Source organism: Mustela nigripes, chromosome 3, assembly GCF_022355385.1.
Source record: "Mustela nigripes isolate SB6536 chromosome 3, MUSNIG.SB6536, whole genome shotgun sequence".
NCBI lineage: Eukaryota > Metazoa > Chordata > Mammalia > Carnivora > Mustelidae > Mustela > Mustela nigripes.
This window is the reverse complement of record NC_081559.1, coordinates 156,327,622-156,342,794: the sequence shown is the minus strand read 5'-3', so window position 1 is coordinate 156,342,794 and position 15,173 is coordinate 156,327,622. Positions and strand designations below refer to the sequence as shown.

The 15,173-nt window shown below is 41.7% G+C and overlaps 1 protein-coding gene across 5 annotated transcripts in view; it reads right to left on the bottom strand.

Annotated features, from left to right (window-relative positions):
* Positions 1 to 12,771, bottom strand: part of DPY19L4 (dpy-19 like 4) — a 68,458-nt gene extending 55,687 nt beyond the window's left edge. The window contains exons 1-2 of one of the 5 annotated variants that reach the window (XM_059394876.1): positions 12,573 to 12,771; positions 5,685 to 5,795 (exon numbers count right to left, since the gene is read on the bottom strand). In XM_059394876.1, the coding sequence (XP_059250859.1) occupies positions 5,685 to 5,795; positions 12,573 to 12,588 (127 nt within the window). In that variant the 5' untranslated portion in view covers positions 12,589 to 12,771. Of the gene's footprint in view, positions 1 to 4,956; positions 5,096 to 5,684; positions 5,796 to 12,572 lie in introns of those variants that run through there. The other 4 variants (XM_059394877.1, XM_059394878.1, XM_059394879.1 and 1 more) reach the window with 4 other exon arrangements.
* Between the last annotated feature and the right edge of the window lie 2,402 nt (positions 12,772 to 15,173).

Sequence of the window (15,173 nt, the reverse complement as noted above, 5' to 3'; positions counted from 1 at the left end):
ATCTTTTTTTTTTTTTTAAGATTTTATTTATTTATTTGACAGACAGAGATCTCAAGTAGGCAGAGAGGCAGACAGAGAGAGAAGGGAAGCAGGCTCCCTGGGGAGCAGAAAGCCTGATGCGGGGCTTAATCCCAGGACCCTGGGATCATGACCTGAGCTGAAGGCAGAGGCTTTAACCCACTGAGCCACCCAGGCATCCCCTGAATAAATAAAATCTTAAAAAAAAATTTTTTTTAAAAAGGCAGGAAAACAGGCAGAGAATATAATGCCTCTTACAGTTTCTGGTCAAAACTAGAACATGCTACTTCCACAGACAGTCCATTGGTCCAGGCGAGTCACATCAGTAAGCCTGACAATGAGGGAACAAAGTATACACTGCCTCAGAGATGCACTCCAAATGACATGGCAATGGGAATAAATGGATAATTCACTTTAGGGAAAGGAGAAAATACTTGCAAATAAAAGAGTCTATCAGGGTCTGTCCCATTTGTCACAAATATTCACTTCACTCCAAAGGCAAACCACTCACTCCTTCTCAAGAAAGACACCTTAGGAACAGCTTATTTAGCTTGTTTCCTGCATGTGTGTATCATTTTAAGACCTGGATAGTTAAATCCTTTTTAATCTAGGCTGATAGTTCTTTTAACGGTACATCTCTCCTAAAAGCTTAGCAGGCAATTCTCTTCGATATTCACTTAACAGAAATAAAAAAACAAATGCCCACAAAAAGATCTGTAGAACTGTGTTCACAGAAGCCTTATTCTTAATAGCTAAATACTGAAAATTAGGGCACCTGGGTGGCTCAGTCATTAAGCGTCTGCCTTCAGCTCAGGTCATGATTCCAGGGTCCTGGGAACAAGTCCCACACCAGGCTCCCTGCTCAGCAAAGAGCCTGCTTCTCCCTCTCCCATACCCCCTGCTTATGTTGCCTCTCCCACTGTCTCTCTGTCAATTAAATAAATAAAATCTTAAAATAAAAATAAATAAATAAATACTGAAAATTACTCAAATGTCCAACAAGAACAGAAGAGATAAAAAATTATACCAACATGAATGAATCTCAAAATGATTCACTTAGCCGAGCTAAGTGAAAAAATCCAGACACAAAAGCATACATGTTATACAATTCCATTTACCAGAAATTCTACAACATGCAAAACTAATTAATAAGAAGAGTGGTTACTGGGACACCTGGGTGGCTCAGTAGGTTAAGTGGCTGCTTTCAGATCCCACAGTATGGGATTGAGTCCCACATCCTGTTCAGTGGGGAGCCTGCTTCTCCCTCTGCCTGCTGCTGCTCCTTCTCTTGCATAAATGAATAAATAAAGTCTTTTTAAAAAAAGAGTGGTTGGGGCACCTGGGTGGCTCAGTGGGTTAAAGCCTCTGCCTTCAGCTCAGGTCATGATCTCAGGGTCCTGGGACTGAACCCCACATCGGGCTCTCTGCTCAGCAAGGAACCTGCTTCCCTTCCCCTCTCTGCCTGCCTCTCTGTCATCTCTGTCTGTCAAATAAATAAATATGTCTGTGGTCTCTGTCTGTCAAATAAATAAATAAATAAATCTTTAAAAAAAAAAAAAAAAGAGTGATTGTCTTCAGGGGTGGGGAGGAATAGGGAAAATCTGGAAGGGGGTACAAAGAAACTTTCCAGGTTAATGGAAATGTTCTGTATCATGTTTCAACTGTACTCCTGTGTCAAAACTCATTTAATGAAATGCCTAAGAGTCTGTGCATTTTTACTATAAGCTAATTATAGAAGTATACCTCAGAGATGGTACAGGCTCAGTTCCAGACTACTGCAATCAAGCAGATATTGCCATAACCGTACTAAGTGAATTTTTTGGTTTCCTAATTATATAAATGTTAAGTTTACACTATACTGTAGCATTATGTCTTTAAAAAAAAATACATATCTTAATAAACAGTTCATTGCTAAAATATACTAACATCACCTGAGCTATCATTAAGTCATAATTACTGACCACAGATCACTACAAGATATAATAATAAAGTGTGAACTACTATGAGAATTACCAAAATATGACACAGAAACAGGAAATGAGCAAATGGGGTTGGAAATGGTGCTGTCAGACTTGCTCAACATAGTGTTGCCACTAACCTACAACTCATTAAAAAAAAAAAAAAGATATCTGCAAAGCACAATAAAGTGAAGCACAATAAAAGGAGGTATGCCTGTACCTTAATTTTTAAAAAGCAAATCACTTGTTTTTGTAAAGAACAATCTTGTCAGCTTTTTACCTACTTGATTCTAGTCAGCTCTTTGTTCCAACTATACAGAATTCCTCCCCTGCCTTGTGTGCAAGGCATAACGTTCCAAAATCCTTAATGGGTGACTGGAACTGTGGATAGTACTGAACCCTAGTTATATTATGCTTTTCTGATGCATATGTAACTGAGATAAAGTTTAATTTATAAAGTTAGACACAGTGAGATTAACAATAACTAATAATAAAATACAACTATAACAATATGTTGTAATAAAAGTCACGGGAACATGGTCTCTGGCTCTCAAAACATCTTATTGTATTGTACTCACCCTACCTTGTGATGATGGGACATGATAAACACCCACGTGATGAGATGAAGTGAGGAAAATGGCATAGGTATCCTGAGGTAGTGTTACACTACTATTAACTTTCTGACAACACGTCAGAACGTGGGATTATCTGCTTCTAAACTGTGGTGAACACAGAAAACTGAAATAATGGAAAGTGAAACTACTGGATAGGAAGGACTATTGTACTTATAATTTTTTTCCTAGATGAGTCTCGGAAAAGGTTTAAATACATGTATTTTGAGCTTATTAGGCTACTGTGGAACCACACGCTGTGTTATTTTCCCTGAATACTTTGTCCAACTGAAAAGATTTACTAGGAAATATCTTCATCCATCCATATATTTTAACAAACTCTGCGACAGCCTTGCCCTGAGGATTCATCCTAGTCATTCACCTTTATTGCTCAAGGTATTTCTCAATTTTCTGGATTTTGCTAGCTAAAATAGACAGTTCTAACTCAACACTACAAGTCCCAGAAATTCTGGATCCTTTATTTTCCTGCTTGCAAATAGGATAATTCTGTTCTAAATTCATTTCTTTAATCAAAGAGATGTAATCAAATGTAGCTGATAACCAAGGCACTCTAGTAACATCCTATTTTACAATCTTGTTACCTAAAATAATAAAAAAAAAAGTAGTATAAAAATTGCAACAAATTCATAAGAAATGGTTTCATAAAATGTTTTATCACTGCATAATATGGATTATTGTTTTTCTAGCTTCCAAAAAAATTTCCTTGCTGCTAGCCCCTGAACTAGCTCTACAGATGATCTACTGCCTTTATCTTACTTGAGAAATATATATATAAATGGGCCTTCAGGGGCGTCTGGTTGGCTCAGTCAGTTAAGTATCTACCTTTGGCCCAGGATTCTGGCATCAAGTCCAACATCATGCTCTTTGCTCAGCAAGAGCCTGCTTCTCCCTCTGCCTGCCGCTCCCCCTACTTGTCTGTCCTCTTTTTCTCTCTCTAAAAAATAAAATCCTCAAAAAATTTAAAACTTTTTTTTTAAAAAATAGGCCTTCAACTCTCTACTCAGCGGGAAGCATGAGAAGGCTTTCAGCCTCTAAGGACAGCATGTTCTCCAGAGCCATCTTCATACACAGTTCAGTAGTTTAATAGAAAAGGAAGGACCTCCAGAGGGTGGAGTCAAGGACCACAGAGAACACTGAACTGGGAAGCTACTTCCAAGGAAAACAACTAGGGCTTAATAAAGAAACATCCCTACCCGGGATAAGGAGCCCTCATATTTATCCATAGCAGTTATGAAATTTCATAACTGCTATGGACCAGTGACTGATCTCTCTCTCACTCTTCTTCTTTCTGAATGGAAGCATGGAATGCCTTTATTTTGCTTATCCTGTCCCTGGGAGGGACAGGATATATCCTGTCCAACAATATATCCTGGGAGGGGGACATGTGCAGAAAAGCTAACATAACAGCCCTGCAACTGCCTTATGGAGAAAGGCCTGCTTGCAAGGTAGGGCCTTTGTTGGAATCTGGAAATTTGGACTTCAGAAAGGTTCCCACCATTCTCTTACCAGTTAGTTTACTGTATCTGACCTATTTGTACAAATGATGTGGTTTATGCTCGCTACTTTCCTTCTGGAGATCCAGTTTTGGTTTGTGGTAGGTAAAGGGTACATGACCAGCCACCAATAAAAACTCTGTGCAGGGGGTGCCTAGGTCGCTCAGCGGGTTAAAGCCTCTGCCTTCAGCTCAGGTCATGATCTCAGGGTCCTGGGATCAAACCCCGCATCAGGCTCTCTGCTGAGCAGGGAGCCTGCTTCCTCCTCTCTCTCTGCCAGCCTCTCTGCCTACTTGTGATCTCTGTCTGTCAAATAAATAAATAAAATCTTAAGAAAAAAAATAAACAAACAACTCTGTGCAGGGGTGCCTGGGTGGCTCAGAAGGTTCAGTCTCTGCCTTCAGCTCATGTCATGATCTCAGCATCCTAGGATCAAGCCCTGCATTGGGGCGTAGACTCAGTGGGGAGTCTACTTCTCAGTCTCCCTCTCCCTCTGCATCTCCGCCTGCTCATGCTCTCTCACTAAATGAATAAATAAAATCTTAAAAAAAAAAAACAAAAAACTACATGCAGTCATTAATAAGCTTTCCTGGTAGACAAAACTTGACAAATGTCCCAATTTGACGCTGAAGTAGTTAAGCACAACCTGTGTGAATCCATTAGTAAAATAATCAGTGAAGCTTAAGCCTAGTTCTTACAGACTTTAGCCCTAGGCCTTTTCCTTTTGCTGATTTTCTTTTAGCTGTTTACTATAATAAATCATAGCTATAACTATTCTGAGACCTATGAGTCCTTCTCACTAATCACCAAACATAGGGGTGGTCTTGGAAACCCCTCACAGAGCACATAACTTACCTTTTTAATTCATAGATATATGGACCAGAATGATTCATACCTGGCCCTGATGTAGATAGGACGACCTTTGGCCTCAAGACTGCTTCCAGAACTAGTAAGACTGAGTATCTTCCTTGCGGTCAGAGAGGTAGTGAGTGTACTTTGGTTGAGGGAGAAAAGTAAATATTTATGACCAAAAGGAAAGAATGTGGTAGAGAGTTATATTATTATTCCCACTTATTTTGTCCTTTCTTACAAAAAGATTATTGATCTCTCTCCCCACTACCATGTGACTTGCAATTCCTCCCTGTAATCAGGGTATACTTCTCAATTTCACTGTCTGGATTGTTTATATGCTTCCTTGGGTCACAGATAGAATCTGAGTACAAGTGACTGAGTGTCAGTTCAGCAGAAAATTTAAGAGACATTGCATGACTCTGCCTATTCTCCTGTTCTTTTCCTCTGTCTTAAAAAAAAAATTCCAACTAGGGGCTGTTCCTTCACGACACATGAAGCTACACCAACCAACCTGAAGCCACAACATGAAACATTAGTCAGAAATAAGCATTTTTTGTAAACCAGTGAGATTTAGGGTTTGTTCTACAGCAAAACCAAAGCTGACTGATAATACCATGTAATTAATCTCAAAACAGGTATACGCATTTAAAATATTAATATAAAATATAATACCTAGTATACAAAAAGCCATTTTTATGGTAGCACAAAAACTCCAAATTTATCTAACTTACGTTTTGGAGCTCTTTCAGGAATTGGAGTGTCACTGATTTTCTCTTCTTTGACAGATTCCTTATTTTCTGAAGACTTCAGCTTTTTTCTTTGGCGCAGTTCTACTGTTGGTCCTTAAAAAATTTAATGTGTTATTGCAAAATGTGTACCACGTTGTTCTAATCTATAACCCAAACTAATCCACTTTTATTATACTAAGGCAAAAGTCACACAGAGACCTTTTAGTATCAAAGATTAACTTTCTTCACAATTAAATAAATTATTCATTTAGACAGTCTGTCTTTCATACAGACAGAAATTTAGGTTCTGCCTTCCACCTGTGCCTTCAGAGTCCTACTGATAAATCAACAAGCTCTAATAATGTTATTTTCAAAATATTCCAAAATAAGTAAACCTCCTTCCAGAATGACTAGGGAACAAGATGTTATTTAACATATTAACATAGGGGTGCCAGGGTGGCTCAGTTGTTAAGCATCTGCCTTGGGCTCAGGTTGTGATCCAAGGATCCTGGGATCAAGACCCAAATCAGAATCCCTGCTTGGCGGGGTGCCTGCTTTTCCCTCTCCCACTCCCCCTACTTGTATTCCCTCTCCGTCTGTCTATCAAATAAATAAATAAAATATTTTGAAAAAATATATTAGCATATTATTCTAATTACCTGAGTATCACACTCATCATTCAAGGATTAACAATTTTTTTTAATCTGAATATAACAAATACACTGATCATAAAATTATACTTCATTTTTAAAACAATCCTGCAAAGGGGTGCCAGGGCTGCTCAGTCGTTGGGCATCTGCCCTTGGCTCGGGTCATGATCCCAGGATCCTGGGATTGAGTCCGCATGCAGGAAGACTGCTTCTCCCTCTTCCACTCCTGGTACTTGTGTTCCCTCTCTCACTGTGTCTCTCTCTGTCAGATAAACAAAATCTTAAAAAAATAAATAAAGTAAAATGAAAAAATGAAAAAAAAAAACCTCTTGCAAATTCTGCAGAATTTCACAGTGCTATATAGTTTTATCACTGTAGTCTTATAGATTTAGATATTTGAAATAGGCATATCCCTATATGCAGAAAACTGTCAGAAAATCTCCCAATATTAGACTATTGTTTTATGTCTGATAAAAAATAAAAAGCAGAAAGTAGCTCCAAACCAGTAAACTAAATTCCAAATGAAACAAAAATTTATATATATGGGCACCCAGGTGGCTCAGTGGGTTAAGCCTCTGCCTTCAGCTCAGGTCATGATCTCAGGGTGCTGGGATTGAGTCCCCCAACAGGCTCTCTGCTCAGCGGAGAGCCTGCTTCCCCCTCTCTCTCTGCCCACCTCTCTGTCTAACTGTGATTTCTCTGTGTGTCAAATAAATAAATAAAAATATTTTAAAAAATTATATATTCAACCTAACTACTTTTCCTTCCTAGAGTTAATTATCCTTTTTTAAAAAAAATATTTTATTTATTTATTTGACAAAGAGAAAAAGCAGAAGCAGGGAGAGCAGCAGAGGGAGAAGCAGGCTCCCCACTAAGCAGGAAGCCCAATGGGGGGCTCAATCCCAGGACCCCAGGATCATAACCTGAGCCAAAGGCAAATGCTTAACCAACTGAGCCACCCAAGTGCCCCCTCTTTTTATTTTTAAGTAGGTTCCACACCCATCATGAAGCCCAATACAGGGGCTGAATTCATGACCCTGAAATTAATACCTGAGCTAAGATCAAGAGTCAGATGCTTAACCAACTGAGCAACCCAGGTGCCCCCAGAATTATTTTATAAGGTAGACTATGACTGTCTTGTTGATACAAACTGTCCTACCAAGCTTATAAAATGGTTCAAGAATTTATTTCCTCCTTACTAGAGTGGTGGAGAGTTTCTTTTTTATCTTAGGGATGACCTTAGGCTATGAATTGAGTCTAAAAAGAAGAGTCAATAAAGGAGAATAAACCTGCTGCTGATGATCATATGAACGATTCTAGGTTTATTGTGGAAAATGAAAAACAAATATATATATTTTTTAAATTTTTTAGAATGTCTACACCCAGTGTGGGGCTCAAACTCATGACTGTGGAGAACAAGAGTCACATGTTCTTCCAACTGAGCCAGCCAGGTGCCCCCCCACCAAAAAGTATATATTTTTAAATAGCTTCAAAGCAAATTCAAGTTTGCTAAAGTGTCTTTAAAACTGGAATCATGATTTTAAAAAATAAACTGTATATTTAGTGGATTCCATCCATTTCTATACTTTCATTTATTTTGTACTTAAGTACTAAAGCCAGGGAACAGATTAGAAAAACGACATTATTATTAGAAGAGCCATACCTCAGATTTCGAGGTTTTTTTTTTTAAATTTCAGAGAGAGAGAGAGAGAGAAAGGGCGAGCACATGTGCACACACATTGGGGGACTGGCAGTGAATCTCAAGCAGACTCCATGTTGAACATGACACAATTCCATGACCCTTAGATCACAACCCCAGCCGAAACCAAGAGGTGAATGCCCAACTGACTGTGCCACCCAAATGCCCCAGATTTTCAGTATTTCTACACATAAATCTGGGTCAATTAATAGACATTACTATATTTCTTTTTCATGACACTTTTTAACTTTTCTCTGCTCTGGAATAAAGCAAAAGTTAAAAGTACCCAACAAAAATGAAGATTTAGGGGCACATGGACCCCAATAATTATCACAGCAATGTCTACAATAGCCAAAATATGGAAAAAGCCCAGATACCCATTGATGGATGGATAAAGAAGATGCGGTATATATATACACACACAATGGAATATCATTCAACCATTAAAAGAATGAAATCTTGCCATTTGCAATGATGTGAATGGAATGACAGGGTATTATGCTAAGCAAAATAAGTCAGTCAGGGAAAGACAAATATCATATGATTTCACTTGTATGTGGAATTTAAGAAACAAAAAAGAGATGAACACAGGGGAATGGAAGGAAAAAATAAGATGAAATCAGAGATGGGAGATGGGAGGAAGGATACAGTAACTGGGTGATATAACTCCAAGATTACTTAGTTATTACACTTGCAAGAGAAACACATTGACAGTATTAAAATTTTTCTGAAAATTTAAATGGATAATTTCAGAAAATAAGCTAACAAATCTATTAAAGTAGTTTACAAATGGGTTAGGTAGGTCTTTTTTATTAGAGGAAGACTAAAAGCACACATTTAAGATAAAGATAGACTGGGAAGGGGGTATCACACAAAAAGTAACCTTTATAAAAAGTTATCATTTTCCTTTTTAAAAATTTTCCTCATAAATAATCACTTTACAGAGACATTAAATTATTCTTAGTACATATAAATGGATTCTATTTACAGTAGAGCTCATACAAAAATTTTGCACAGCTTCCCAAATGATGCACAAAGTCATTTTTTAAGAATCTGTATTAGGAACAACAAAGGGCCATACAAATGAATTATCTATAAAGGATCTATAACACTATAAATTCTTGGTTCTAAGATGGTATACGTTTTAAGATACCGAGCAGGTATCTTGGGGGTTTTGGTTTGTTTGTTTGTTTTTAAAGATTTTTTTTATTTGAGAGAGAGAGAACAAGCAGGAAGGGAGGGCAGAGGGAGAGGAAGAAGCAGACTCCCTGCTTGATCCTAGAACCCTGAGATCATGACCTGAGCAGAAGGCAATACCTCAGTGAACTAAGCCACCCAGGCACCATTTGTTTTTTTAAGTAGGATCCATGTCCAGTGTGATAGGAAAACTCTAGAATAGAATTTAAGTTTCCTTTTCTTTCTTACATTTTTAGCATTATAAAGAAAAAGTCAAACTAACTGAAAATGATAACATAGCCACAAAAATAATCTGCCATTTCAGGCTCTGGTCCAGTGATCTTCACATGACATAGGAGAGCTACAAACAGGCCTGCAAATATCCATCCAGGCAACACACAGCAATTTCCAAATGAAGTGTTAATACTGCTCTACTCGGGGCGCCTGGGTGGCTCAGTGGGTTAAGCCGCTGCCTTCGGCTCAGGTCATGATCTCGGGGTCCTGGGATCGAATCCCGCATCGGGCTCTCTGCTCAGCAGGGAGCCTGCTTCCCTCTCTCTCTTTCTCTCTGCCTGCCTCTCCATCTACTTGTGATTTCTCTCTGTCAATAAATAAATAAATAATCTTAAAAAAAAAAAAAATACTGCTCTACTCAAAGCTGTCACTTCTCTCTGCTCTAACATTTATTTCAAGAAGCATAAGTATGAAAAACCTGACCCTCTGCTGCAACAATGAAGACATTTTTTGCAAGATGAGATTCTCAAAAAATCATTTACCTGGAGTAACAGCAGGACAATGAAAAGGACCCAAGTGAATGTGAATGATCAGCAAAAGGGTATAGGGAATATCTAGATACAAGTAAAATAGACCATTTAGTCTGATTTTAAGATAATATGAATTTTGTGGGGTTTTTTTTAAAGCTTTTATTTATTTATTTGACAGAGGGAGAGAGCACATGTGTACAGGCGGGGGGAACAGCAGGCAGAGGGAGAGGGAGAAGCAGGCTTCCCGCTGAGCAATGAGCCTGATGCAGGGCTGTCTTCCAGGACCCTGGAATGGTGACCTGAGCCAAAGGCAGACGCTTAACTGACTGAGCCACCCAGGTGCCCCAGATAATATGTATTTTGAAAAAAATTTATAGAGTGCCAAATAAGTGTAAAGCACTCAGAATCATGCCTAGTACACAGATATGTCTGCTATAAATATTATTACTAGCATTATTATAATAAATAAGACTATAATTACTCATTTATTGTTGATTATTATATCCCAGCACCTAACACAGCAGGCACCCAAATGTTTATGGAATTAAAAAGCTGCCAAATGAAACTATATTTCAACAAAACTTCAATACATTAATTGTTCCATATTAGGATATATTTGCTTTTGGATTATCAGTAATTCTACAACCAAAAATCACTTTTCATTTTATATCCCATCAATAAATTTTACAAAATGGTATGGCTTTTTTTTTTTTTTAAGATTTTATTTGACAGACAGAGATCACAAGTAGGCAGAGAAGCAGGCAGAGAGAGAGGAGGAAGCAGGCTCCCCGCTGAGCAGAGAGCCCGTGCGGGGCTTGATCCCAGGACTCTGAGATCATGACCTGAGCCGAAGGCAGAGGCCCAACCCACTGAGCCACCCAGGTGCCCCTGGTATGGCCTTTTTAATTAGTTCCACATCACACTAATTTAATTAAGTGTAACAATAATCTCCTAAAACAACCTCTCATTTTGCATGATGTATAATATTAAAGACTTTTAGTATTGCGTTATTAATTTTTCATGCTTTCACTTAAGCGTGAAAAGTGTTCATGCAAACACACAAGCTAGTTTATCAACTTACTCCACAGATTTGCAACTACTCAGAAAAAGAAAAAATATAAAGAAATGTCTTAAACTACTGCAACAGAAGATAAAACCAAGGTAACAAACGGAATTACACTCTTCCTTACCAACTAAAAAGAGCGTTGGTTTTGACCTTTTTAGGTAGAGTGTCTTTAGATAGGTTTTAACACTCTGAAAACTCAAGAAAGAGGAGTCAAATATGAAACCAGTGTGAGCATAGGGACAAGGCAGCAAACCAAAGAGCAGACAACACTTTTTAAAAAAATTGCTTTCCACTGCATTCTTGAAATTCCCTCTTTGCATTCTTGGTTCAATAAGATTTAAATCTAGGGTCGCCATGGTGGCTCAGTCCTTAAGCATCTGCCTTCAGCTCAGGTCATGGTCCCTGGTTCCTGGGCTGGAGCCCCACCCCCATCGGGGCTCACAGGTTGGCAGGAAGCCTACTTCTCCCTCTCCCACTCGGCCTCTTGTGTTCCCTCTCTCACTGTGTCTCTCTCTGTCAAATAAATAAAATCTTAAAATATATATATATATATATATGGTTTAAATCTAAATGAGATCACATTTACAACTGCACTCAAGAAGGTAAAAAGTTATTTTTCCCCCAGAATTCAAAATCTAACTGCTCTGTCAAGCCACACTACCATATATATCTGTTCCTAAAACTAGCACGGGTATCAATGATGAAGTTATTATGCCATGAATGTTTCCTGTAATATCTACCATTAGCTGATAAGTTCCTCCAACTCCCCCATTTTTCTCTCATACCCATCATTTTCTATGAATAAATATTACTGAAGAGATTAATTTTCTTAGCACGGGCCGGGTGCGGGCACGGGAAGCTTTCTCCAGCGACTTTCACACTCAAAGCACTCCTGGCTTCCTAATCCTCCCAAACTTCCTACATCGCTCAGCCCTTTGCCATCTCCCCCTAACCTATAAACGAACTGGCCTTCTTCAGTTTCCCCTCCCAATTCATCTTACCTCGTTAACCCCAAATTCCTGCCTCTTTCCATACCTTCGGCGTGAGGCTGCTCCCCCCACCCCCGGACCTTGTATTGGTCAGGATCCACAGACCCCTGAAGGCACTCCAGAGTGAGGGCATTTGGTTAAACACTATCACTTTCAAAATATGCACTCCAGCACCTAAGCCTCCATCTTCTAACCCAAACTGCGCCTCCCACCCCATTAACTGTCCGCCAGGAGCCCTCCCCCTCGGGGAGTCCCCCCTCCCTCCGCAACACACAAACACAGCTTCTTCCCTCCCTACCTCACTCCCAACTTTAAGTTCCACCTTTGCTTCCCACTGAGGCGGACAGAACTTCGGGCCATTCACTCCGCTCCCAAATGTCCCCGCGCCGCCGCCGCCCCGCTCCTTCGCGGCCCCCCACGCAGCCACCCCTCGCGCAGCCGCGGCCACTGACCGCCCGCAGCCCAGGCCTCTGGGCCCCTCGCGCCCCCGCCTCCCTTTCCCGAGACCACGAGCGACAGCTGGCGCGCTGGACCCGGGAGCCCTCACCTTCTTCCTCCGCCATGGTCTCCGCGGAGGCCCGGGTGACCCTCCGGGTCCCGCGCGGCCCGGAGTCTCCGGCCCTCCGCGTCGCCGAACCCCTGGGCAGCCCCAAGACCGCTCCCGGCCGCCGCGCCCCCACTTCCTGACCCGCCCCCCTCCGGTGTCGCGGCCAACCGCGTCCCGCCCGGCGGCCCAGGAACCAGAGAGCCGGGAGCGGAGGGCGGCCGGAGCGTTTTGCTGGCGCGCCCAGGCCTGCGCAGGCAGGAAGACGACTCGACCGCGCGGGTGGCCCCGCCCACGGCCGGCGCTCTCCGCCTCCTCTTCCCCGCCTCCTCCTCCCGGCTGCCCGCACCCTCCCCCTTCCCCCCCGCCCTTCCGAAGGCTGGACAGCCTAGCTGGGGTTCCACGGCGTTTGTCGTTCGACACAGACAAAATCATCCGTTTCATCTTCCAGACTCAGACCGCATCCGCGCCCCGTTTGACCGAGAGGAAGCGGAGGTCGGGCGAGGTGTCAGGCACAAAGCTGGCGCGAGCTAGCGCCGGAGCGCACGGCTCGCGGCTGCCCTCGGTGCCGGCGCGCTCGGCGGCTCCCCGGGGCGGCGGACTGCTTGCTCGCGGTTGGCGCTGGGGTTTAGTGGGCCACTTTCGACGACACGAGCGTTCCACGAAGGAAGCTTCTACTGGGCACTCCGTGTTTATAACGTCCCGGACTGGTTAAACACATACAGTCGCATTTCCTGGTACAATTTAAAGAAAGAGTAAGGGGCGCCTGGGTGGCTCAGTCGGTTGAGTGGCTGCCTTCGGCTCAGGTCGGGACCCCCGGGTCCTGGGATCGAGTCCCACATCGGGCTCCCTGCTCAGTGAAGAGTCTGCTTCTCCCTCTCCCTCTGCCTGCTGCTCTGCTTACTTGTGATCGCTCTATCTCTCTGTCAAATAAATAAACAAAATCTTAAAAAAAAAAAAAAAAAAAAGTAATACCATGGTCAATGCGGGGAGCGGGATGCATTTAGATATTCCCCGGCGGCCGACCACAGTTTCAACTTACTGCGCTATGTGTCCCCGATCTTGTTACTACATCGGGCATTCTCCGACAAACACCAGAACTTTCCCCCAACAGTATTCGGAAGTAGGTTTAAAAACTGACAAAATGCTCATTTTAGAGAGAGAGAAAAAGAGCACCAGAACTCGCTGAAGTCACCGGGTAATTCTGGACTTCCCATTCTTAGCGGGCAGCAAGATTCTCCTAATAGCCCTTTTGTCAAGTTAGGATATTTGGAGAGAAGCTATCGCTTTTCAGGGCTGTGCAAAAAACAGTTCCAGGAGGGCGCCTGGGTGGCTCAGTGGGTTAAGCCGCTGCCTTTGGCTCAGGTCATGATCTCAGGGTCCTGGGATTGAGTCCCGCATAGGGCTCTCTGCTTAGCAGGGAGCCTGCTTCCCTCTCTCTCTCTCTCTCTCTCTGCCTGCCTCTCCAACTACTTGTGATTTCTCTCTGTCAAATAAATAAATAAAAATTAAAAAAAAAAAAAAAAACAAACAAACAGTTCCAGGAACACTTTTTATGCCTTTGGTTGCCTGTAAATATGTCTCACCCTTAAACAACACTGCACCGGGAGTTAGAAACAGTGGAGGTTGCCAGTAGACCAGAAAAGACCCGGATCAACGCAGAGCAGGAACAGAATGTGTGGACCTTGAAAACCACAAGATATGCGAGGACCCAGTGTAATGGGCAGCAGATAGCAGAGTATCCTTATCAGATGACCCTTACTGCAAGAGCTCCACCTCCTGGGAAACAATACAGTGGCCATTGAGGCCCACTGTTTTTCAACTCAAGAGTCTTAAGGTGATGCCCACTCCTCCTATAGTTCCTTCATAATCACCTCAAGGTGACTGAAGGGCTTAATTGCCAATGTGCAGAGAAGAAAAACAGCCTCTTAAACTGTAAAGGGAATCATGAAAGGAGAAAGATCATTATTCAATCTTTACATAGAAATCAATGGAATCATGATTGCGTTCCATAGTAGAAACATACTTCTTCTCTGGAAACCTGAAACCTCCACATAAAAATGAGAGTGGAACACTTTATTTACCCTCAATCTCTCATTTTGCTCTGAGAGAAATAGGCCTTCCCCCCCCAAATGTATACATGATCCCAAAAGATAGAATCCTAAGTGCTCAAGATGTTGCCTTGCAGCAGGCATTATACCTGAGTTTTCAGTAGGTCAATCCATAATTTTCTAATGATGGTCCAAATGCATGGTCCAAAGATCACTTCTGATGATAACTTGATTATTTTACCACTGCAGTCATGGACTGCTAGTTTCCAGTCCAAAATGTGAAGGTTTGTTTCATCGTCGTTTGCCTCACCTCGACCTAAAGACCTCTTATTTTTTTAAATGGTCTTTTTTTTTTTAAGATTTTATTTATTTATTTGACAGAGATCACAAGTAGGCATAGAGGCAGGCAGAGAGAGAGCAAGGGAAGCAGGTTCCCTGCCTAGCAGAGAGCCTGATGTGGAGCTCCATCCCAGGACCCTGAGATCATGACCTGAGCCGAAGGCAGAGGCTTTAATCCACTGAGCCACCTAGGCACCCCTCTTAAATGGTCTTT